Genomic DNA, 27,107 nt, shown 5'->3' on the forward strand with positions numbered 1-27,107 from the left:
TTATGTTTCGTCTGCAAAAATTTGTGTCAAAGGCGTTGCATTATCGATGCTCGGATCTTCGAGAGGATTTCCTAAATCTCCTAAATTCGTGAAGGTTATGCAGATACCATTGGGTTCATTGCCGTGATGTACACATACACAATCTCCGTTGCACCCCCTCGAGACTCCATTTTCAACCGTACACTGAAAAAAAAAGGATAATATACAATTCATGCTTAAAGCATATATTTATATTATTTAGAAATAAACTCTACAATATATCTAATTGTGGTAATAATGTCTCAACCTCTAGCGGTTTTCAAAATATAAATTTTAGCCCCTCCCTAAAATGGTTTTCATCAGTTGTAGTTTAAAAATTGAAGACAGCTACATATAAAGGCTCGATTTCCTCCGAAGCACATGAGTGGTATTGCTTGAAAAAACACATTAAGGTGCCGCTGAGCGTTATACTAATCATACATAAAGTCAAGATATCACAAGTGACCTGCTAGTGCATACACTTTGTGTAGTGGGTTTAACACAAAAATTTTTTCGAAACGATCCAAAAATGCCACAGATACAAATTGTAGTAGTAATCAAACCTGTCAACACGTGTTGTGTACGCTATTGCATCCAGTGTTTACAATTTTTAGTTATACCGACGATTTAACTTTCTGCTTTTTCATTACAAAGTGTGTTATTATCCCTTAAAATACAGACGCCTCTTTCTAAAATATCAGCTGGACGACGATCACGAAAAATACACATTTAATTAAAACCAAAACGTTAACAGATCTATCTAGTTAAGCTGTAGTTCCATAGAAACACATAGGCAGTAATATATTTTCACAATGTAGCTATTTCTTTTACCCTTCAGACAGCTCCCGCATTAAGGAACACACTTAAGAAACAAGCCTCTGAAATTTTAAAAAGATGTTGCTAGAGCCTATTTTTATTAATCCTGGAGAGAGCCAATCCTTAAAATCTCCCAAACCGAAAAAAAATTGTAAGCGTCCGTTTTGAACAAGGGATTTACGCCGTTTTATTTTCGTTCTATGATCAAATATATGCAAGTAAAATCACCGTTCCCTGGCGGTTTTATTTACGCAGACTGTAGCAAATAATGCACAGTATACTATACCATTTATTTACGTCGGGAGCTGTCCAGTGAAATTGAATATAATAATCTATTAAAGTAACCTAAAACATATATAATGGCATAGGAACTTTCATTCTATGTCCTGCGACTTGCGTATCTTGTATAATTTTAGGAATGTTTATGAAAAATACAAATCAGAACATTATTATCTATATGTTTTCAAGTGCACCTCTTAAAACACAAATAGAATGTAAATATTGCACTATAGAAACTTGTTTTTTGTGTATTAACGCATTTATGCAGATCAAATGTTATTGCTCACTTTCACAAGTTTTAATGAAAAAACGGAAACCACCGATAGACGCAATATTTCTGTTTAGTGATAGTTTAAAACAAACTCTTAGTACCTCAAAGCTTCGAACTGATATCGACTGCAAAAGTGCATGGCCTTGAATAGTCTGTTGGAATTACACTTAGTTTTTAATATAGGTTGATGACCTTGTGTAACAGCGATAAACTAAAACATAAACATTTAGGCCGCCAAAAGTGTAATTTCTTCGCAAAACTTTGTTCGACAAACAATGGGTTTGTGCATCGCGCGATACACAATTCGCAGTTACTATATAACCGACCTAATCGAATTATCGTGTAATGAATTTATAGTTACATATTTCTCCATACGTACATTGAACAACCTTTTGATACAGGAATAAGAAAATACTGATGCATTTTTTATTTTCCTTAATAAAAAAACAAACATATATAAGAAGTGGCAGCCCTCAACTCGCAGAAAATGCCACAACGACGATATATATACAAAAAAACAATAAGACAAGGATTTCCCCTGATATACATATTCGCTTATTTTTTTAAAATTTTATATCTGAAGATTCTAAAAAAAAGTTAAATATGAATGGTTAGGGCAATTTGGTCATGTTTAAAATGAATATTAAAATAATGCGCGCTATCTAGACCTAAAGCAGTAACGTCAGTCTGTAATCATTTTCGGGGGTGAACAGCCGTAGCGCGGGACGAGTTGCGAAAAAGCGGTTGGGTCCAGTCGACCTCCGCGAGGGTGATGGTCACAGTTTGATCACCTAGATGATTGGGGACAGAGATAAAGTTGATTATATCCCAACAATATATAATGTATGTATATTGTAAAATGTTTTCAGGTTGGTGTAATGCGGTGATTATGATGATGCAGCACTTGTGATCAGACAACAACAAGTTCGGCAGGCGGTTGCACCAGACTGTTGGTTTGTGAATCATACGAACTTGTGGTGTTGTGAAAGGAATCGGCGAGACATCGAGGCTCTAGGCAACCTGCAATGCTGTTTGGTTTGGCGCCATCTAGCGGCTGAAGCAAGAAATATTGGGTATCCCTGGGAGTGGCGGCTGCATTCTTCAAACGTGAGCTATTACTCTGGTGGCGCCGCTTAGCCTAATGTCTGAAGCAAGAAATAGTGGGTATCCGAGGAACCCGTGATCGCCTAACATGCCAGTACAGTGGAAGCTACAGCCCTGGCGGGCCAATGGGAATGTGACTGCGTATCACCGGAGCACGCCTGTGCTCCGAAGAATTATGTGTGCGTTGCGCTCGTATACGTCGCGCATTGCGAAGCCGTCGGCACGCAATCTGGGGCTTATCATTCACCATTTGCCAAGTTACGAGAAAGGGTACGACCGTGGGCTCTCACTTTGCCGGCGCCGCCTGGCTGTTGCCGGCTGGCTATTGAAAGACTTCGGCCCTGAAAAACTACCGCGATCGGTGATGATGTATTGTAGCGCACCATGACGGATCAAGGTGAAATAAAGAGAAATGTTAGCGACTTCGCGCGTTGTGACGGCTTCTACCGCCTTTGGCTTTTGTGTAGCGTGTGAAATATTAGACGGCTGCAATTACCCGGCGGTTGTCAGTGGTGGAGTACGGAAAAGGACCGATAAAGTTGGGAAGCGAATTTAGACGTAAGGCTCCTGCAGATTTTGTTGTTTGCTTTTATGATGTGGCGCTGATGACATGATTTGAAATATCGTGCGATGTTGCGCTGCATGTTGTTCCAAAATTATTTCGTGCAAATTCTGCTGCAGGTTTTCGAAAATCCGAGGTGGCCAGCGGTGGGTTCGTCGTGGCGGAACCACATGTAGCCATGGTTGTCCTTGTAAGTCATAATTGCGGCGGTAAAGAACACTTTCTCGAAGAGCAACTAGAAGTCATGCGGCGTACTGTGCGTGGAGAGGTAGTAGGAATATTCAGAAAGACTTTGAGCGCGTGAGGATCTGCCGAACGTAAGAAAAGAGGAGCTCCTGGAGCTTGCTAGAGGACTTGCAGTTTTAATTCCAAGAGTTGGGCTTACATCGCTTTATATTACACACAAAAAACTACCGATGAATGTAAAATACAAAATCTATGGGATGGTGTCTTGAAAAGAAAAGCTGTGGTGGTCCAGGAACTGCAGAGTCAAAATAGTCGAGAGGCAGAGGAGCTGCAAAGGCAAAAATCCCGAGAGGCAGAGAAGCGATGAAACCGAGAAAGAGAGAAATAAAGAAATAAAAATTACAAGCGGCTCGTGTGGCCACACAAATAGGAACCCAAGCGGACTATATTTAAAAGAGCTCGCACTCACAAGGTTAGAGCTTAAGCGCGGAGTTTTTAGCGTTGGCACTAATAATATTGCCAGCGGAAGGGAAACATTTGAGATAACAATTAATGCAGCTATTTAAGATTGTAAACGAGATCGCTATATTTCTCGTTAATTTCGAGCGAGTCTGTCCACACATGTCCTTTCCAAAAGAGTCATTGTCATTTGGACTTCTGGGACTGTTGCCATGCAAATTTGCGGAAGTTATGCCTAGCCTCACAAATGAGCAAATTTCAGACTATGACTGTGTGAAGGCGAGCTTACTTAAAAAGCACAGGTTATCCTCAGAGGCCTTCCACCATCAGTTCAGAAATGGAAAAAAACGAGCCAAGCCAGTCCAATGTTGACTTCACTTAGGCAATGCGAGCCAAGATGGTGCAATGGCTGAAAAGCACCGAAGTGTTTGGAGATGATGATAAAGTGATAGCAATGTTTTGTCTCGAACCGTTTTTTTTTAATATTCTGCGACCCGTGATGGATTGAGTTAAACGCAAATAAATGTGACGATTCCCTATTGGAAAAACGTACAAGAAACAAACCTGCTGCTTGTACAGTTCTGGTATGACACCACCGTAATTTCTTTGTGTTACGCATGCAGCTAGTTTGGTTTGGCGTTCTGCATAACTGGAGATACCGGCACCGCTATGGCTCCGGGTCTGTCTATACTGGCAGCCACTTTGCTTGCCGATATGATTCGGTGTGGCTGGTATGATTTGCGTCCGATGACGTAGGCGACTGCCGTCGTTCCAACAAAACGCTTATACCACGGGACCACCGGTATAACCAAATCATACATGCAGAAAGACGACCGCCATCTTCCAACAAAAACGTCCATCGTTCACCACCGCTATCGTTACATCCACCATACATGTCGAAAAAGAACATAAGCCACGTTTACACGAATGCGACTTAGTCGCATTGAATCCAGTTGCCGCATTCAATATGCGGTCATGTAAACGGCATAATGCGCAAAGCGCATCGCATTTTGGAACGGGGAGGATTATCGGAAGGCGCTCGCTGCGGGAGCGAGTGAACAGCTGAGAACATGGCGGCGGCCAACCTCGTCGGCGGCGCGGAGAGCGGTCCTGCAATTTTTTTCCCGAGAACGCAAGCTTTTATTGCGATCATAAGTAAGCGGAATATAGCGGAGCTGCTCGGTGAGGGCGGCCCCGTCCAAACCTTTGCGAAGTACGACTTGCGCGTCCGAAGGGGTCAAAAAGGCTTCGGTGCAAGCACGAATGACACCGAGAGCTCCGAGCACTGTAGAGCACTGCATGGTAGCGCAGAACGAGCAGCTCCTACCTCGGTGCAGTTCCTGGCTCCGCAAGAGCCTCTCGGACTCGGGGTCCGGTTGGTCTGGTCGCGATCGGCGAGGTCTAGCGCGGCGAAACGCGGAGGCTTCCTCAAAGCGTGCACACACACGTCGCCTCTCGTTCAGAGTGAACCGGCGGCCCGGCCTGGAGTCCTAAACGCCTTCCGTCTCCCAACTTCTTCCACAGCACCGAAGACAGCGGGCACGATGTTTACGTTCACTGAATGCGTCGAAAGGCCTCCACGTGCGATGCACCGGAAAACGTGGTGCGGCTGGTGCCGGAACGGAACTGCATAACTTCGAGCTTTGAGTCAACGTGCACGGCAACAAACCGATCGTGACACCAAGCCGCGGATACCTCATCGCCGGTCGACAGCGGCAAACGGCCCGTTGCTCGTATCGTGGGCCGTGACTCGTACTCGGCCAACTTGGCGTCTTTTCGTGGCCCCTCGCGTCGTCGCAACCAGCCACAAACCCGACAAACCCACCAGCCCGAAACCCTAGCGACCGTAGCCTGCGTTGGAGAAAAGCGAAACCGAAACTTAAAGCTTCCGCCCAGTGGCTTCCGCTGCCGCGGGTTTTCTAGCTTCGCGGCTTCCACTTCCGGTCGTCGCGGAGATGGCGAAGATAGAGCGGTGTGGGGGTTCGTTGGCTCGTTTACGGTTACGGGGCAGATGTTTTGCGGTCCGTTTCTACTGCGTCTCTGGCTCTCAACTGGACGGCACCTCTCATAGTTCAACCAGGCGTGGTCAGCCTGCGTCAGGCCGGCTCGACTCGTCCGATCGCCGGACCGCAGGCGACTTCCAAGTACAGCCGTTAGGCCTAGGATCCGTGAAACGGTAAGCGAATCTCGTCCCGTTTTCGTTCTACTTTTAAATTACGTTAGGTGCGCTACAGTATAAGCATGCGTGCCAAGTGTTCGTGACAATTTTGAACTAGAATAATTGTGCTTCATTGCGGTCATTTGCCGAAAATGTAAATCGAGCAATGAACGAGGAGCCATGCTTGAAAACGGTGTATGTAGTACATACGAAAGATGTAGTTGTGTTGTCCCTGTTTTAATTGTTTATTCTTTCTTCATCCATAGTACATACGATGTTAACTTCTACCTGGGCGGCTAAGAAAAAAAAAGACTGGTTACGGTTGGATGCGAGGCTGGTCCCAATGCAATGGTTAGCACTTAGAGCGCCTTTCTGAACGGCATGTTAGCAATATAGCGATCAACGAGACGAGCGACGGCGAGAAGCTACGAGAGCCGGCGCCGAGCGCCGAAGATTTCTCACTCTCGCTGCTTGCGCCGCTCGGTTCTTGGGCTTCTAGAAAACGTCGCTCATCGCCTCGGTCGCTCGCACCAATCGCTTTCATAATGTGTGTCTCGTCGCGCGGCTGACTGCCGTGTTTATTCAATATAAATCGACCTTTTTTTTTTTCTTCTTCATCTTTTTCTTTTCGGAAATTGTGACTAAAGAATTTCGACACCTACATTCGCGACCAAATTTTGCGACCCTACCGGAGGCATGAAGCTATCGAGTCACCGAGCCGGCGTTGCCGTAGAGCCGCGCCGCTTCTTGTTTCAAAAAGCTTTTGGTTGCCGAAATGGCTCGCCGCCCGCGGTGGCCGGTCGGGCGTCGGATTTCGACATCGCGCCTCTAGCGTTCCCCTTGCTGGGCAACGGGTAAGGAGAGGAACGCGATGCGCCATGCACTTTACCCTCCATCCTCGCAAACGCGCACAAAAAAAAAAAAAAAAAGATGTTATTTTTGTTAGTTGCTTGAGGCGGCTCGGCTCGCGTGTTGCTCATGGCGACACGGCGGCTTTGCTTGCGTCTTTGTAGTTTGTCTTCCGTCGCTTCGCACCTTTTTTCGTTTCTTGTCGTCATTTTACAACAGTGTCAGTGAAGTGTTGCTGCGAATTTGCGAGGATGTCTACCCAGCTGACGAAGCTTGGGACGATGATAACATGTCCAGAAGTTCTGACGGTGATGAAGTGTTTGGCATCGCCCCGTGATTTAGCTGAGAGATGCAAATAAAGGTTTTTTTCTTTCTTTTGCCCAAAATTTCCCCTGTTCTTAAAAATAAAAAAAAAGATCGACCTATATTTCAATTCTTTTTTTTTTGTTGTTCTGGGTGGATCCAATAAATAGGGTTCGACCTATTTTCGAGTAAATACGGTAACTTTAATTTTTATTTTGGGTTACGTCGGACGCAACTCGAATGCTTGACAGTTACGTTGGGCGTAACTTTAATTTTTATTTCGGGTTCCGTCGGACGTAACGTTAGACACTCCGTTACACTTAAGGAAAATAGGGGCTGCTGGTTCATCATATAAAGTTATAAACCAACCATTTGTGTTTAATTAAAATGCATCACTGACCTAAAAAAAAAATACTGCTATCCTAGAGTTTATGCTATAGGAATGTAGCGCTTCAGATAAATTTGTTAATTTTTACTTTTAGTCCCTGCCCCCTCCAGATACAACATCTGGCCTAAAGCAGTGTTCCGGATCTCCTTCCAAGACCTCAGGCGGGTCGTCATTCAATCCATGAGTCGGCGGCGTCTCATGGGCGTGTTGCTGGTGCTTACTGGATGGTGCTACCGAGGGAAAAGTGGTCGTGCTTGGGAAAGGCAAGTATGGCCGCCGTAATTATAGATATTGTCTTTACCTTTGCTCGAATCCACTTTTAAGAAATGCACAGTTTGCATGTGTGCATCTCTCAATGTTTCCACAGTCGGCTGTTTTTTTTTTTTTTTAGTGCTCTAACTCTGTCAGCGCTAGTTTCTCTAGATCATGCAAATGGGATGCAACACTAAACCACATATGCTCTCGCAACAAACAGTGCTGTGCAGAAGCACAGTGGAATTTACTCTAGCTTTATAATGCAGCACAAAATGGTTGACTCCAAGTATAGCTACTTTTGTGACTCCGTTTAACCAAAAGCTCTGCCGAAACAAACTTGCCGCCTTATAGGTAGTGCAAAAGAACCTCACGTGCCTAACCTGGAGAAGGGCATTTTTTTTCATAGGTCAATTTTTCCTTAAACCAATACCTTCAACCTCCTTGAAATGTTAACATTATGTGACACACGGAAGAACAGTAAACTCTTTAATGTTGGCGAACCTTTAATTTTCGCGGCCTTTAATTTTGCAGAATTCAGTGGCTGCGATTATGTCCTCTGTGACCGATTCGAGAAGAAATAGGGGCCACGAAGATAAGGGGGTTTTACTGTACATCGGAGGAAAGAGGAAGTCACTTATGTTTGTATGCAGGAGTAAAACCAACAACAACAATCATGGTGTAGACACTTTGTAAGCCTATCTGTGTCTATTGAATGATATCAATTTTGTTTTAGTTCGTTAAACATTGTTGCCTGTACATTGTGGGATGTCGTCTTCAACACGAGCAGTGGTTTTCTTCTCAAGCAGGCAGCATGGACGCGTGCCGCAGCACAACATAGTTCATTTGCAGGTGGTACCGCAGGTTGAAGGATGGTTGGCACAATATGGGGGAATCACAATTCAATGTTCTACCTCGGGCGTAGACAAGATTTGCTTATTCTAAATCATTTTGTCTAAAAATCTGGGATTTGCGATGAATGTACCCGCATGGTTGGAAGGGCCAGACAAGCCTTGTGAGCGCTTCATTTTCTAGCGTCTCAGTCCTGAACCCACTCACGCACCACATGTGTAGATGTTCCGATAGGTGGGAGCACTTATTTGGAAAATTGTGAATGGCAACTGTTATCTTTATCAGACTTCTGTATTATGGTCAAAGTTGGACTGCATATTTGCAATACTTTTTCTCACTTAAAAATATGTCATACTAAAATATGTAGAATAGCCAATGACAAAAAGAGAATGGCTGGGCGTCCTCCAGCATGTGCTTGTGCTTTTCACCCCACTTTGGACAGATGTGCTTGCTCCAGGCTCATGAGGCGCTGAAACGTCATCGAAGGTAGCAGACGGGCTGGTGGTGGAACAACGGAGACTTCTCCCTGCCTTTCTCATGCTGTCAGTGAGCGTGTACCTCTATACTCTAACTTAGCTTAACCTGCACAGAGCTGAGGAGAATAGGCTTGCCGAGTGCCCTTACTGCATATGCTGAGGTAGAATAGCCGAGGTACATCTGGGGCACTTTCTGAATCAAGAACATTGTGTATCTTACCTTCAAAAACACATCATTTTGGGGGTGCAAAAGGAATTGTAAGGCATATCTTTGTTTGTATTGTCCTATTACGCATCGCAGGCACGTAGCCAGGGGGAAGCTTTTGAGGCCCCCCCCCCCCCGATATCTTCCATCTTGCATGGGTCCTCCTCTCCCCCCTCCCCCTCATACAGCGTTTTGTCATGAGGGGGCCCCCCCTGAAACAAAATCCTGGCTACGTGCCTGACGCATCGACTCCAACTTAATGCGGAGTCAACCCACCCTGTTGATAAATTTAATGCCTGCCAGGTAATTTGTTTTGCATTCAGTTAATATATCAGTATTCAGTTAGGTATCCCAAGTCATTAGTCGTTGAGATGCAGTCTCTCTGCAAGTCAGTCATGTTTAACATTCATAAAACTGCTTGTCAAATAATGGCACTGTCGAGGACATGTACTCGGCTCGAGCGATCGCTGTGCACAAGCTGGTCGTGTGGTTACAGGCAGCAAACATCCCGGTTGGAACGTCCTACCTCGCAATGTAGCTGAAGACTAGGTCATGGCCCCACTCACAAACGTCTATACTTTGCATCTCTTTTAAGCTGGACCACTTTTGACACTACAAGCCATTGCAGCAAAAACAGTGTGAGACATGATTATAAGCTCGACGTACCATGGCATCCAACTAGAAGGTCACATGGCTTTCAGCTTCTGCCGTGGTTAACTTTAAACTGAGATAGTTTGGAATAATGCTCCCGGTTTTAAGTGTTGCCCGGCACGGTTAACAATTTGGTGATATAGTGCTGCATTGAAAAATCTGCATTCGTGACTGTATCACCTTATGAATGCATACTAGCTATTAAACTCTCCATTCTGCAGAGAAATGAAATGCACTTTGCTTCCAAGTGCAGCTACTTCTGAAACTTCATGGTATGAAGCACCTTATGGCTGCAAGCTCTGACCGATCTTGTTCTCTGGTCTTCGCAGGCCCATTGCAGGGAGTCACTCCGAGAGCCTCACCAGAGGTTCCTGCCCGTGGTCGTTCTAAATTTTTTTTTTGTAGGTATGCATCCTTTCTGTCTTTCCCTTAATTGTACTCGGGCGTTTTCTTTTCATTGTCGCAGATTTGCCTCAAAATTGGTTCAGCACAAAAATGGATGCTGTACAACTGTATCCCGCATATTTTGTTCAAGATAACTTTTCTTTGCAAAAGTTAGATTTTTTTTATGAAGGTTAGTCTATTTTTGTTTTTATTCACAAATTTATTTGAGTTTCCATGGGCAACAACGTTATGCCAAGGGCAAGGACAAGTTCACTGCTCTAACTTGTTCTCAGCTGATTGCAAGAAATTTTGTTAATGTCGTGAAACCTCTTTCCAGCACTTGCTTTGCAGCATGGAAACAAATTATACATGGGACATACTTTTCTTTAGACTGCTTGTTCATTCTGCAGGTCTGCCTTCTATAGATGTCGTGCTACTGGAGAGCAGGTGAATTCGATTGTTGGTTTTGGCATTGCTTTTTTTTTAGCCATTGTCTGTTTTGACTAGTTAGCTGAAAATAATGATCTAGTACCCTTTAGTCAGTAAAATAGATAGTGTGTGCCGCTGTTAGTGTCAAGTAGAGATGCACGCTTTTTAGGCATTTTGCGCAGAGTGGTACCCATTTTTATTGGTTAGCCTCTTGGTGCGCCAACTAAACTCTTTCTATCCAGACACCTGCCCTTTGCTTTTATTTGGCAGGCTTTGGCAATAAAATAATACAGTGTTATTCCTCGGTGGCTTAAAAACCTAAAGAAAGAAGTTTCTTCATGTTTAAACGCAAAGTTTTATAAAGGCAAAAATCAATTAAGCCAGTAGCAGACGACACATAGCCTCAGCAGTGCTTCGCGCCAACAGCGTTGCGTCAAAATAGCGGTCGTCGCCTTTTTGCTGCCTTCTCTCTCCCTCCATCGGCGCTCTCCTCCCTTTCCTCCTCTCCGGCACCTTTGTCACCACACCCACTGGTTAAACTCTCCCACTATACGGCTCTGCATTGCAGTAGTAGTTTTTTTTATAGTCTTCAGAGTTAAATGTGAATATTTGACAGAAATCTCCCTGGTTGGGGTGAAAGAGGGTTAAATGAATGCATTTGATCATTCGCCTTAATTCGGTACCCATCATTTCAAGGCCTGTGTGGCCTTGTCCTGGGGTGTGTCTATGACTGTGGCTGTGAAGGAGCAGTTTTTTAATAGGTGCACGTACAAAGTATAAAAACAAAAGGATCTATGTGCTGATCACGAAAGAATATGCTAGCCATTCTAATGTAGCTCTTCCAAGTACTTGATTGTGATTTGTTTTTATTTCCAGCTACTTGGTTGCCTCAAGATCTGGAGATCCTAGTGGCCACAAGCTTGGACTCAATCTTCTTCTGTGGTCCGGCCAGGACCATGGGGGAGGTAATCCCAGCAACAAGAGCATCACAGTATCTCCCTGCCTGTGTCTTTCGATTAGCATCACGACAAGGGAGTCCTCATGCCACCAAGTGTTAGGTATGCTACTCGAAATAAGCATTCTTACCTCTTCTTGAAGTGAAACAGCAAAAGCACTACTAAGCCTAAAATGCAAAAAACATTCAAATCTCGGGTTGGATGGAGTTCCAATTACAAAAAGGCGTCTGCAGACATGATTCACATGTGAACTTAAAGCCCACGGATGTAGGTTCGACAGAGTCACAGAAATAACTTCCCGCAGATGGCTTCGCTAGTGCTATACACAAACAAATTCTTAAAATAATCATTGTGTTACGTTGGTGTCATCAATCTTATGTACCTACCCCACCCAGCAGTCGGGAGACGTGAAATATAAAAAAATGGGAACTTGCACATTGTCAGCTCTGCAAACATAATATATTGAACCGAGCATAGCACGTTCAACTTAAGAAAGCAATTCAGTGCAGGCCTAGTTTTAAGCTTCACATATTTGTTATTGCCCTACATAATGAAGTAAAAACTGCTTAAGTTGTGGCCCACTACAGGCTTTCTATTAGTGTTAAAAAGTGTTAAGTCAGTTTAAACAGCTCGCTCCAAATATTTTCTTGAAATGCATAGGTTTATGGAAATTATTATGTGGATGTTTGCAGACAGTCATGGTGAGACCAATCTTTAGTTCCAAGTGTTCCACTTATTCAGAGTTGGTTGAGTCTGTAAATATTGTAGGTCGCAAATTAAATTTTTATAGTATGCAATGGGCACAATCATCCGTTATGACTAGCTCTACCTAGGGGAACTTCATACGTTTACTACGGCAAGATGGTTTCGCAAAACTAAGTATTTAGTTTATTCAACTCCTGCACTAACCTTATCTCTAGAAACTTTTTATATTCTTTACGATGCTGAGTTAGGATTCTGGAAGTAGTTTTTCTAGAACTACGCTAGACATTTCCAGTTGATAATTTTTCTCGCGAAGCATTCGAGAGAGCCAAACCCTGTAATATACGGATGGAATTCCAGAATGATGCGACTGGCAGTTTGAAACATTCGGCACTGTAACAGTAACAATGACATGTCACTTGCCTATGTAATGCTCATTGTCGCAGATCAAACTGCTTTTTCCGTCTGCACTCATTTTCAGTGGACTCATTCAGCGAACTCTCACCCGAGACTGCAGCGCTGGGTTCTGCGAAGTAATTTGCATGAATATAGATGCAACAGGTTTCTTTGAGCGTGCGTCTAACACGTATTCTTCATATTGAATCTGCTACTGTATTCATGACCATGTCCTTAATTGTATCCACATTCCAGCTTATTTTTTATTTTGACATTTGAGTTTTCTTCAGTACTTTTCTCAACATCTGTGCTTGTTGGGCCGTACTCAAGACCATACATCTTGTCTTTCACTAATACATCAATATATAAAACTGTTGATGCCGAGTGAGAATTCAAGGTACCGAATCTGTCGTGCGAGTTAAATAAGAACCAATAAAAAGCTCTACAAAGGAAATTTTGTTAAAGGAGGCTGTATAAGCATTAGAATAGCACATGCCATGCTAAAAAAAAAAATACAAATTCTTGTTAGGTATGCAAGGATGACACTGCTGTGCTGTTTCTGATGTGTCACAACAAAAATCAGTGCCATACAGTGTTCCTTATGGAAGTACAAACTGTCGAATTCAAAGCCCAGAAGTTTTATTCAAGAATGTTCCTCAATACAAATGTATTTGGAGATCTGAGCCACTGACTCATACATGACTATGTGGCGAACATTCATTTTCATGTGCATTATAGTTTACAAGGTCTAGTCTGCATTGATTTATTGCATTCATGCTGAAACTGGGAGGGGTTCTCTGGGTATGAATAAAGATATAAACATTTCTTAATATCAAAACATTTGAGAACAGACTATACGGCTCTGCATTGCAGTAGTAGTTTTATTTGTAGTCTTTACAGTTAATTGAATGTGAATATTTGACAAAAGTCTCTCAGGTTGGGGCGAAAGAGGGTTAAATGAATGCATTTGATCATTCGCCTTAATTCGGTACCCATCATTTTAACGCCTACGTGGCCTTGTCCTGGGGGGTGACTATGACTAAAATAAGAGGATCTATGTGCTGATCACGAAAGAATATGCTAGCCATTCTAATGTAGCTCTGCCAAGTACTTGATAGTGATTTGTTTTTATTTTCAGCTACTTGGGTGCCTCAAGATCTGGAGATCCTAGTGGCCACAAGCTTGGACTCAATCTTTTTCTGTGGTCTGGCCAGGACCATGGGGGAGATAATCCCAGCAACAAGAGCATCACAGTATCTCCCTGCCTATGACTTTCGATCAGCGTCACGACAGGGGAGTCCTCGTGCCACCAGGTGTTAGGTATGCCACTTGAAATAAGCATTTTTCTTACCTATTACTAGAACAGCAAAAGCACTACTAAGCCTAAAATGCAAAAAAAACATATTCAAATCTTGGGTTGGATGGAGTTCCAATTACAAAAAGGAGTCTGCAGACATGATTAACATGTGAACTTAAAGCCCGCGGATGTAGGTTCGACGGTGTCACAGAAATAACTTCCCGCAGATCGCCTTGTTTGTGCTTTACCCAAACAAATTCTTAAAATAATGATTGTGTTTCGTTGGTGTCATCAATCTTATGTCCCTGCCACACCCAGCAGTCGGGACATGTGAAATATAAAAAAACAGGAACTTGCACATTGTCAGCTCTGCAAAGATTTATACAGTAAACAGAGCATAGCACGTTCAGCTTAAGAAAAAAATTCAGTGCAGGCCTATATTCATGGTTCACATATGTGTAATTGCTCTTCATAATGATGGGAAAACTGCTTAAGTTGTGGCCCACTACAGGCGTTCTATTAGTGTTAAAAAGTGTGGTAGAAAACAAGATTGCGCTTGGAAGACGGGGACATAGGAAGGACAGACACAACAGAGCGCTAACATTCAACTGATTTAATTCAAGAACCTCAGCGTAGAAACGGACTTTGTCACGGCACCACATCTCAACCAATCGGTTCTGCCACGGACCGCAAGTACGCCAACTCCTTATCCGCCAAGTCGATTGACGCCATACTGACACAACTTGTGCCGGAACTATTTATAGTGTCAGCCTCCATTATCTCGCTAACAGTCCTATCTTTGTGCCTCTCAAGAACAGTAGACGAAGCAAATAATTGTTTGCACCCGCAGTCATGACAGTGACACGACAGATCATCACTGCGAGTGCAAACCATTATTTGCTTTGTCTACTGTTCTTGCTAGGCACAAAGATATGACTGTTAGAGAGATTATGGAGGCTGATGCTATAAATAGTTCTGGCACGTGTTGTGTCAGTGTGGCGTCAATTGACTTGGCGGATAAGGAGTTGGCGTTCTTGCGGTCCGTGGCAGGGCCACGGATTGGTTGACATGTGGTGCGGTGACGCAGTGTGTTTCTACGCTGAGGTTCTTGAACTAAATCAGTTGAAAGTTAGCACTCGGTGGTGTCTGTCCTTCCTATGTCCCCGTCTTTAAAGCGCAATTATGTTTTCTAACGTACCGTACGAATTTGCCCAACAATCAGCACTTGTTAAAAAGTGCTATAGTGTTTTAAGCAGCTCGCACCAAATATTTTCTTGAAATACATAGGTTCATGAAAATTATTATGTAGATGTTGGCAGACAGTCATGGTGAGGCCAATCTTTAATGCCAAGTGGTCCACTTATTCAGAGTTAATTGAGTTTGTAAATATTGTAGGTCGCAAATTAAATTTTTATGGTATGCAATGGGCACAATTATCCGTAATGACTAGCTCTACCTAGGGGAACTTCATACGTTTACTACGGCAAGATGGTTTCGAAAAACAAAGTATTTAGTTTATTCAACTCCTGCACTAACCTTGTCTTTAGAAACTTTTTATATTCTTTACGATGCTGAGATAAGATTCTGGAAATAGTTTTTCTAGAACTACTCTAGATATTTCCAGTTCATCATTTTTCTCGCAAAGCATTCGAAAGAGCCAAACCCTGTAATGTACGGAGGGAATTCACAGAATGATGCGACTGACAGTTTGGAACATTCGGCGCTGTAACAGTAATAATGACATGTCACTTATGTAATGCTCATTATTACAGATCAAACTGCTTTTTCCGTCTACACTCATTTTCAGTAGACTCATCCAGCGAACTCCCACCTGAGACTGCAGCGCTGGGTTCTGCAAAGTAATTTGAATGAATAATGATGCAACAGGTTTCTTTGAGCGTGCGTCTAACACATATTCTTTATATTGAATCTGCTAAGTGTATTCATGACCATGTCCATAATTGTATCCACATTCCAGCTTATTTTTATTTTGACATTTGAGTTTTCCTCAGTACTTTTCTCAACATCTGTGCTTGTTGAACCATACTCAAGTCCATACATCTTGTCTTTCGCTATTACATTAATATATAAAACTGTTGATGCCGAGTGAGAATTCAAGGTACCGAATCTGTCGTGCGAGCTAAATAAGAACCAATAAAAAGCTATACAAAGGAAATTTTGTTAAAGGAGGCTGTATGGGCATTAGAATAGCACATGCCATGCTAAAAAAAATACAAATTCTTGTTAGGTATGCAAGGATGACAGTGTTGTGCTGTTTCTGATGTGTCACAAAAAACAAAAAAAAATCGGTGCCATACAGTGTTCCTTATGGAAGTACAAACTGTTGAATTCGAAGCCCAGAAGTTTTATTCAAGAATGTTCCTCAATACAAATGTATTTTGAGATCTGAGCCACTGACTGATACATGACTATATGGCAAACATTCATTTTCATGTGCATTATAGTTTACTAGGTCTAGTCTGCATTGATTTATTGCATTCATGCTGAAACTGGGAGGGGTTCTCTGGGTATGAATAAAGAGATAAACATTTCTTGATATCAAAACATTTGAGAACGGACAAAAGGAAGGATCTGAGAACGGTATCTTAGATTCTCCTTTTTCTTACAGTATATCTAATGTTCACTTTATTTCACCTGATGCATTTAGTTTTTAGCGCAGCTGTTAGCACCCGTTTCCGCGTTTCGCGGCGTCGCTGTCGGCGTAACCGCCCAACTAAACTTGGCAGGAAATTGAATTAATGTTGTGGTCATGTGACGTTAATATTTCCGCTAAGTCTAGCTGAGAAACTGAGTGTTTTTATGTATGACGTGACACGGTCATGCGACGTCATTTTCCCCGCTACTTTTAGCGGAAAAACTGCATTTGTGTTGAGGTCACGTGACATCAATTTCCGCGCTAAATTTATTGGGAAACTTAACCCGCTAAATTTAGGGGGGAATTTCCCCCTAAATGGGAGGGAGCAGAAGAAGAGGAGGGGAGGGGAAGGAGGGGCATACCCTCCCATCTTCCTCTTCGAGAGCTGTACTGTATTTTCTCATTACAGAGAATTGTAAACGTCTCATATTTCATCTCATGTTTTTTCAACTTTTATATTGCAGGTGCGCTTGCAGCACAAATCTGGGTTGTGCTGATCCTCTACGCACAAGTTAGGAACTCCTGAGTGACAAGAGTGGGAGTTTGGTCTGACAGCTCAAGGGACACCATTGTTCAGTATTGAATTTTTGATTATCTTCTTTTGAGCAAAGTTAAGCTTTGCTGCATGCAGTTCTTCTAAAAATAAATACCTGCAACCAAATTTACCAGGTCACGACATTTTGCCTCTGCTCTTAGTGCTCCTGGTGAGCCTCGGATGAGAGCTTACTGGTGTGCAAACATCATAATTGTTTGAAACCACTCACTGATGTAGAGACTTATTGACATCCAGCATTCCAATGAAACGCTGGATATCCACAATTTTTTCTTGAACAATGCAAGCGGGAAAGGAACCATACAATCATATTGTATTGGGGGACATTCTACAGAGTGTTTTTTTGTATATTTTACAGATTTAAAAAAAAAACCGTAAAAAGTCTGTACACGTGAATTATATGGCCAGGGCCGCATAGTATAAAAGGCTAATTTGTAATGATCAGTCGGCTTATTACAGAGATGTGCCAGACTTCTTTCAGAAAACTAGATGGAGGTTCATCCTCGCGTGGTTTTATCCCGCGAATCTGAATATCCCGTTCGTTTTCCACAAAGATATAACTGAACGTGAGAAAACACAAAAACATCCTTCCAATAGTGACATCGTAAGAAGACCTTTCAGCCGCCAAGTGTATGTCGCTTAAGGGCCGCGCGTCCAGTCGCAAGTTTTCTAGGTATATTCTCCCGCATTGGCACCAGTCGTGACACATTTTTCGGCCCCTTTAAAAAATAGCATGTGCGTGCATAGCTTTCATAGGCACTGAAGTTGCGTGAACAAAGATTTTGAAAGCTGCTCTTGTGACGTCGCTCTCTAGGGAAGTGCTTTCAAAGCGCTTTAAAAATGACTCTATGCAGCCTCGATTAATTAAATTAGCAAATAATTTTGATATTTGAGATTCTGGAGGTCAAATGAAGAAGATTTAAAAGTGTTTTCTCAAATACAAAACCGCTTCAGCCTCGCTCTAAGTATAGTATGTTCCTAAAATTTTTAATCAGTGAAAATAGACCCATGGTTCCAATTAGAAACTTCTAAGCATCATCAAAACACACTAAATCAATTTTCTTTGTGAAGATATAAGACAAAAGCAGCATTTTATGGTGTTCTAAAAGAATGGTCAATTTGGACGCGTTTCCAGACTTCGGTTTCTTACCAGAGCGCATCTTTGCACCTACGGTCCTGCTGCCCGGTGGCCGCAGTGCGAAGCCGCCCCCTCGCCTCCCTCGTAGGATGGAGGGAAGCAAGGCGCACGTGTGTTGCGCGTCTAAGCCCCTGGGGAACAGGACCGTGGGCGGAAAGATGAGCTCTGATGAGAAACTGAAACCTAGAAACTCGTCCAAATAAAGCATTTTTACAGAACGCGTAAAATGCTACCCCTGCATTATATCCTTCTAAAAAGAGTTGATTTTGTGGTTTTCAGTGACTCGGCAAGTTTCCAATAGAAACGATAGTTTCATTTTCACTAATTAAAAAGTTAATTAACAAATTGTATTTAATTATCTGACTGATCGTTACGACTAGGTCCCTATACTACGTACGCCTGGCCATATAACTCTCCCGCACAAATCGCATTAATTTAGCTTTCACGGCCTTTCTAAACATATATGTAAAGCTTAAAAATAAATTGCCGTGTACAACAGTGAATAGGCGAAACCACCACGTTGGAGCCATATGGCTCCAACATGCCGGTATTGCCTTTTCGCTGGTATAGGATGTCCCATATTACGTTATCCATGTATGGTTCCGTCCGCCTACAAGGTTCCGCCATAATACACTACGCCGGTATAGGATGTCCCATAATACGACACGCTTGTATGGTTCCGCCTACCTGTATCGTTCCGCCGTAATCCACTATACTGGAGCTGCCTTTTCGCTTGTATAGAATGTCCCATATTACGGTTACGCTTGTATGAGCCTTTTCCATCATCTTTCCATCATCGATATTTTCCAACAGGGTTGCTGAGAAAGCTGCGGAGCTTGCTGAGGCATACTAATTACGTTGACACATACCTTGCTGACGCATACCTTGATTAGGATGCCCGCAATGAGGCAATGTGAGCGTAGATGCAGTTCATTCACAAACTCGACTGAAGTCGCCATGAAAGACCCCCAACAACGTGTCACGTGTCTAGAGTTATATCCTTCCACGTTAAACCAAGGACGAGTTCCCTGCAGGTTGCGTTTGCCAGTAGAATACGATTGTATTTGTAAGAAAGTGTTGCTCCCCATTTCTAATAAATATTAGGCATTTAATTATATATTTGAGGATTAACGTTATTTTAAGTGTTTTTCAATGTGAACATGATTTGTTTAGAAATGGTTCAGACTATGGACGACAATGGAACGCTATTTAAAATCCGTAAAATAGTCATAAGTACAGTACAGCTAAATCCATCGTGTTCGCAGCAGAACGCACATACAGCTTAATAATATTTTTATAAAAGTTTCGATTTTGAAACGACAAAAGCAAACTCCTTTTAAATTTTGTTAGCATATAAAAACTATGGGAATTGGGGTCATTTCCTATTATCAACCTTTGCACAGTATAAACGGATCACGGGACGTTCTTAAGGTTTGACTCTGCGCAACGATCACTGCGGGTTGTCAATAAGATAGCTCCGTCCTTTCGGAACATTTTCTTCATGATCAGTCGGAGCGTCATATTGGATGTTCGAGAAAAATGCGTGAAGGGCACAGTAGGAACGCACTGAAGGCTTGGTGGCTTTTTATGGTTCAGGTCTGGCGCCTGTGTTTCCTGCGGTATCGGTGTCTGTCCTCTCGTTTGTTCATGACGGCTGTCAGCCGCGGCTTTCACGATATCCTTTCATCGGTCAGTTGGAAGCTGTGTTATGTTTCTACTCCGACGAAGCAGTGCACGAATGACGGCTCACTTAGGGGGACGGTCCGCAACGCCATCGCTCAGCAGAGACCCTCTAGAAAGTCCCGGAACCAAGGCTTTCGAACATTGGCCGAAGGGACTAACGACAACGGGTCTTCGTCTTCCTCTTTATCCACCACGAGAGAAGCGGCTGCCGCGGCGACATAAACCTCCGGGCCAATGAGGGTGGCTGCTGGACTTCATCTTCATCGAAGCCAACAGCCACCATTAATCACACCAGGATCGTGCCGGTGACGCAACATCGTCACGTGCGCGCGGCAATATTATGGGAACCTGCGGACTCGCTTTGCGGAGACTAAATGGGACTTGCCATCGGAGTCCAACATTATCTAATCATGTCCCATTCAAACATCTCCACCATTATAGTCCAAGCCCGGTTCCCAGTCTGTCCGTTACTCAGCCCCTAATAATGTATATATATGTGTAAAGAGAGAGAGAAAGAATGATAAATATTTTTTTTTTGCATTTTACAGAACTTTTTTTTTTCTCTGTCTTTCTTAGCGGGAGTAAGTGTTTTCAAGCTCGCTCAGTTCTGTGCCGTCGGGTGGTACTCAACTTTTTTTTTACTTACCGGTTTTTACTCTGAACGTAAACACCGAAACACATGAGTGACGAAAACGAGTGCTGCACGAAAGATTCCATAGCAACCGCAGTGTACGCTCTGACATTGCGGTACTGCACAGGTGTGCGTCAGAACGTCCGCGGCAGTTCGGATGGTAACCCCGCTGCGATGTCTGTTTTTGTTGCTCTTGTGTTTGGAGCTTTAGACGAGACTGCGATTAAGAAGTCGGCCCGTCGGCGGCCATGATAGCTTTCGTAGATGTTACCGGGGCAACTCCGAAAGGAGGTAAAACGAAGAAAGCATGGAGTTATGAGGAAAGAATTACGGCTCTGGTAGAATTTACTGAGTTACGTGGGCGGCGCAGACACTCGCCATTTCGGTGTGCTCAATATATCAGAACTCGGCTTTTTCCTAGGGAAAAATTTAGATTTTTACTTTACCATACTGGATTTGCGTTAGACACGTTGAAGTGCACTGCATGTGTCATTATATTCAGAATTTTTTTTTTTTCGATTTCTTGGTCACCGATTTTTATAGCTGACTTCAAGGATCAGTAAACTTTGAGAAGGTATTTACTTACTCAATCATTTATAAATACTAACTAAAATATATTTTTATAACTCAAAAAAAAAAAAAAACTTACATTCATGCCGCAATACGAGACATCAATGTCGTGACTGGAGTCACTGTCGGAAGTTTCTACCTTGGATCCATCAACAGTTGAATGGGTACTAGAAAAATTCAACACAAGTTTAGAAACAGCTAGGAAATACCATGAGGAACAAAATAGTGTGAGCGATTTTTATTTCAGATTTTAGACCTTGAAGGACCCAGTATTTTCAAAAATGTTTTAAATATTTGCGTTTCATTTTATGTAAAAACAGCCTCTTGAAGTTGTATAATGCATCTTAATCCAGAACCAGTACTACAATTATAGGTTTTGAAGTACAATGTAATTCACGTATGACGATATGGAGAAAACCCGAAAATGAAATCATTTTAACCGATTATGGCTGTACCTGGACTGGGTACCCAAAGCAAAATCGCATCGTCCTCTAGGAACTGATCGTCATAGGGGCACATTGTTACATTTGGTACCGTTATAAGCCTATTGCACTGTATTCCTTCAAATACTACCACGAATATCCACTGTTTTTCATACAGTGTTAGGTTGAATAGTAATGTCAGACTAAACTATATTTTCAAAGTATAAAACAAATTCTCTGCACACGCCAAATGTTACATAAATTTAAAGAGAGCACATCCGTCACAGCAGCCTTCATTCATGATCCATGTATATGTACACATGGTGATAATATTGCAATATAGTTTCGAACACATAAGCATATTATCAGCACCAATTCACGATTAGAGTAAGGCAAAGAAAACATAGATATTAATTGCCACAAGACCTGTGCTACCATAGATTAAGGAAATAAGAAACAATAAAAGCAAGCAGAGTATGGTACGCGGTGAAAAGAAATGTCGCGTTAGATTTAGAGCATGCGTCCTCAATGTAGTGATTAATAAAAACATATATTTTATGGCATATGGGCACTCCACGGATTATTTGCAGGCATTATATATAAAACGAATTCTACTTAAAGACCGATTGGGTGGTCTTAGAAATGTAAAAACTCGTTCAATGCTGAATTATAATTTAAAATTTTAAGAACTTTAATCACATACCAATAAAGAAGCCATAGAGTTATTATAATAAACGCTAGAGGCTCAGCTGGCGCTAGTGTCTATGGGACTTCCGGTTGCAAATTGAAGCAGACAGCATGCAGTCTACTTTTCCAGTCTCCCTATGTATTCCTAAGGGAAAACGCGCGTGAATTTTTGTCTCTTCGCCGGAAAATAACAGTAATAACTTTTTTTTTATTTCGGTTGTACCGGATAGTATGTACCTTTATTAATATTGTGAAAGTGTAATTGCTTTAGTTAAAGCATTTTTTCTTTACCACTGAACGATGTTAAACTTCGCTGCATTTCAGGCCCAAACCTCAGTTCCATGGCAAGTATGTAGAAACGAGCGACGATTCTAAGCAAAATAACAATCGAAAGGAGTGTAGAGTGTGCTCAAAGTTCGCAGCATTTCGTTAGTCTTATATATTGCTAATATGCCTGTCCTCTCACTATATGAAAATGACCCCGTCGTGCATCTTTACAAGTGGTTAAAAAAAAAAAAAAAAACGTTTGAAACGTAAATAGTAAAGTACGTGGGCTACGAAAGGTGTGTTTTCTTATTATTTCCTATGTTGGGCAGCTTTTATCGCGCACCTGTTCTCTGGCTTCTCCCTATTTGTAAAGATTTGGAGCGTGCGGGTGATGATTTGAACAGAGAACAAGCATCTTCGCATATATTCACGAGCAAAAAGAATAAAGCAGTAGTGAGTTTTTGCAAATCGGGCTATATTACGTGACTTTCAATTTATTTGATCGTCTGCAAGCACAAGGAGTTACTTATCCAGTGTTACTGCGTAGTTCTTGCCGTCTCTCTTGGTTTTCCACATGTCCTTCGTTCGTTTGTCACGTATGTCCCCATGCTGGAAAGCGCTGACGCCGTGTTCGCGCTAACAGTGCCCGACAGGGCACATAAATACATGTACGAAGTGGTTTCAGCACCGTTTTTCATGCCACGATTTTAAAATAAAAACACCGTAACTGACCAATTATTTAATCTGCGTGTCTGGGAAATGTTCCAATGTGCCTAGTAGGTACGGATTATTCGTGATATTTGCTCTTATAATCGAGCGCAAAGAGGAAATGCACTCTATTTTTTCCGTAGAAATGCATTACCAGAAGTCAATTTCGGACTGCTTGCTGTCTGCTTCAATTTGCAACAGCACACTAGCGCCAGTTGAACCTCTAGCGTATATTATAATAACTATGAAAGAAACCAAACGGTATCCCGTCTTTCAATTCGCTAAGTACAGTTTTGTGGTAACTGATACGGGTCTTAATATTTGGTCAAACACTTTATCATCCCAGGCTTGCTTGTGCGCAAGTGGTTTTACTGTTTTATTTTATCTATCATCATCAATATCGCTGCAATAACACCACACCAGGGTGTTTTAAATTCATTTACTGCTAGATGAAAGAAAAAGGCTCTTACATAAAACACTTTTTAAGTGAACAGATTCCGTGGTAAAAATATCCCTGTGTTCAGGATATTTTATTTTGGAGGGAAACTTCAGTGGTTGACATTGGCTGACATAAAAAAATATGCTTTTTTTTATGTCAGCCAAATTTTCTCTCCTTCTAAAATCATCCCGTTGTGCATGTGACATCCTACGTCAGATAAATTCTTTGTCAGTACGATATATTCCACTCGCTACGACAACAAATATTGTCCAGGTTAAATAATGATAATTATTCCCACTTATTCCAAAGCTGACTTTACTTTTCTAAATCAGCGCTTTTGTCGCCACTCCAACTTACCATGCACCTGAGCTCGGCTGAAGGAATGATATAAGTACGATTAGAAAGACCCTAATTATTTATAAGAAGAGGGCTTGTGTTCGCCACTCATTCCCCCAGAGCTTGCATAATTGGAAATTTTAGAAACAAAGTGTGGAGATTCACAGTATTTTCGAATCATATAGGTCGTACGAAATCTTAAAAATGTTAAACCTATGATATCTAGAGGAATGCGGCAAAGAGCTTCGATTTAATTGCTCGAGGAAAGTTTTAATATTTTACGGTGAGTAATGTTTTATTGTTCAAACTTTAGATCTCTCAGATTAATAAAATAAGAGTATTTAATACACAATAAGTTCGTTTTATTTTGGTTGATACAAAACAAAAACAAGGTTAAAAAGCTGCTGCGGCAGCTTGACGAAATCCTGAGTCCCTGGCATGGGTTGACGGCAAACGAAACATTAGATGCAAATAAAAATTTATTTTCTAAAAAGAAACACAAACACGAGCGCAGTTGCTTGCAATAATAAGATAATGTATACGTCGAAAATTATAATATAAACTCCAGCACAACTACTTATACAACTGCACGAATACAGATTTTCAAATTGAAAACATAACTCAAACTTGGAGACGAGACTACACACAGCAGGCAACACGTCGAAAACTATAGATTATCGATAGTAAAATGTTAATAAAATTGTATTTTAGTTAAAAAGACATATTTACGACATTAGCACCCAGCCCCTGAAGGAACACCACATGAAGTACGAAGTAGTTGATATATTTGCATAACAAACATATTTTGTATGCCTTGCAATCTTTCAGTTGTTTTTGTTCCTTCATATTGGTGCACCAAATCTAAAATGTAAATAAAAAATAAAAACGACGTTATCTTTGCCTAAATGCTAACATCCAGCCACAACAAAGTAGTTACTAAATCCGTTGATATTAGTATTGACGAAACAGTATCCAATTGCAAATGAAACGTGTTTCCAGAGGAAGGAAGACATGTTAAAATACAAGCGCGCTAGGCGACGTCCATATAACAAGAAACAAGACTTTACATTAAAACAAATACTGACAAGAAAATTAAACCAGATTTGTAATAGTCAATAATCGACCATTTTGTCTGGCATAAAACAAGCTATAATACACATCTTTCTCACCGTGCTGATCATAAATAAGCAAGGAACAAAAAAGCATGAGAACAGACGATATTCATTGAAATCAATGACCCGGTCTTGGAGGAGCCCTGGATGCTTTTCCATGTACACAGCAAATAATTAGTCTCTTAAAAAAATATTTTTTTTAAACCATCCTTGAATCAAATATAAAATATTCTTAGATGGACGCAACTTTCTCCCCAATAAGGTTTGTGGATTGATCTATATTTGTGGAAATACTCTGGAAGCTGCATATTTGATCATTCGATGCCAATGACTTGAAGTCGTGGCACATTGATTAGGGAGCTCGACAAAAAAATAATACATATTGTCCACTTGAGGAGTGTGATTTAATAAAAACGTAATGAAGAAGAAGTTTTTGTATTAAGGAAGGGTAGTTTTATTTACTAGCTTAAAATTATTTAGACTGTCCGAATGCTTGATAGTGTCTACATATTTTTTTTGTGGATAATCTTGTGCGATATTAACCTACTTTGGTTACATGCATCGGCAACATACGATCTAACATGGCCACACCTGAAATCTACTGTAACTTACAAAAAGAATAATTTTGCGTCGCAAAAGCTGCCACGAATTTGGGTACCAAACGCTCCGGAGCCTAAAGGATGGCAGTGTATTTTGTCTCGAACGACTACGATGAACAGAAATCTGGCTTGCCTTAATAGTACCAGTAAATTGCCAAGAAAACTACCAAAAGGTATATTTTTATATATTGCGGCTGTTATAATGTTAAAAAAAAATGAAAAGCTAAAAATAAATTCTCAATTAAGCGAACTGGTGCGTACAAAATTATAGAAAATGCATCCGTGCATAGCTCGATGGCTACGAAAGAGCGACTGACTCCATGTTGAACTATCTGCTTTATTGATACAAACTTCACAGTCTAGAACATTCCATACAGGAACAAGGGATACGTTACAAGATGCTACCGAAACTGTCTAAAAGAGCCACGAAAATGAAATTAAAGAAATAAAGAATTAGGAACCCATGCCATCCGGCGTGGCCACCAGCGATGCCCAATTGGTCAGAAACGTAGCAATATCTCATAATCTGAAAAGGTATTTATTATGAAATACAGGACTTATTTAAGTTCAAACGTTATACGTATAGGCTTCACTCAAGAAAATAACACTTACTTGGCATGATACCCAATGGCAATGAATACGGCAATTTGATGAAAGGTAAAGGCGTTGAGCTCCATCCCAAGATCTTAATCAAGGATCTAGTGGATAGTGCTGGAAACAGGTGTCTTTATAGCTAACGAAGAGACAAACAAGGTGTACTTTATTCTTAGAGACTTTCCATCTGACGTCATACCTCCATCGCCTGCGAAAGCTTGCCGGCGACATCTACAAAATATAAACTTTTTTTAATATTGTTACACGGAGCCGTTGCACAGTACGAACCACCATAGAAGTACCTCTAACATTTATTTTTTTCATCATAGAAGCATGAGTCATATGATCATGTAAGAAAACATGAAAGGGTATGTTGTGCTCTTACGTGGCAGTAGGAGTTAAAGAAAGCATGTGGTAAGACTATCGGTTTCGTGTAAATGCAGAGTGCAAGTTCGTCTGCCTCTTGCACAGCGGTTGCAACGACGGCAGAACGCCAACCTATTTTTGGCAGTTTGGAAAAAAATAGTGGGCAGGACCTCAAGACAGATAGCATTGAGGCCTACCCACTATCGTTCCACTCAAAGCCAATCAGAACTTGGTGTCGTTCGGACGACAACGCAAGTCCTCTGCAAGAAAACTACGACTTGCTCTCCGCATAGCGTTGAAAATATCAACATTATTACGTAAGCTGTTTGTAACATTGTAAAATTATCAGTTCA

At 41.7% G+C, this 27,107-nt stretch overlaps 1 protein-coding gene across 1 annotated transcript; it reads right to left on the reverse strand.

Moving 5' to 3' along the window:
* Positions 1-26,471, reverse strand: LOC115308743 (evasin P1095-like). Its single transcript, XM_040222170.1, has 3 exons — positions 26,407-26,471; positions 21,304-21,391; positions 1-183 (listed from the first exon to the last, which is right to left on the reverse strand). The coding sequence occupies exons 1-3, from the start codon at positions 26,469-26,471 to the stop codon at positions 1-3; spliced, it is 336 nt and encodes a 111-aa protein (XP_040078104.1).
* Between the last annotated feature and the right edge of the window lie 636 nt (positions 26,472-27,107).

Source organism: Ixodes scapularis, unplaced genomic scaffold, assembly GCF_016920785.2.
Source record: "Ixodes scapularis isolate PalLabHiFi unplaced genomic scaffold, ASM1692078v2 PGA_scaffold3__209_contigs__length_174095766, whole genome shotgun sequence".
In the NCBI taxonomy this organism is placed as follows: Eukaryota; Metazoa; Arthropoda; class Arachnida; order Ixodida; family Ixodidae; genus Ixodes; species Ixodes scapularis.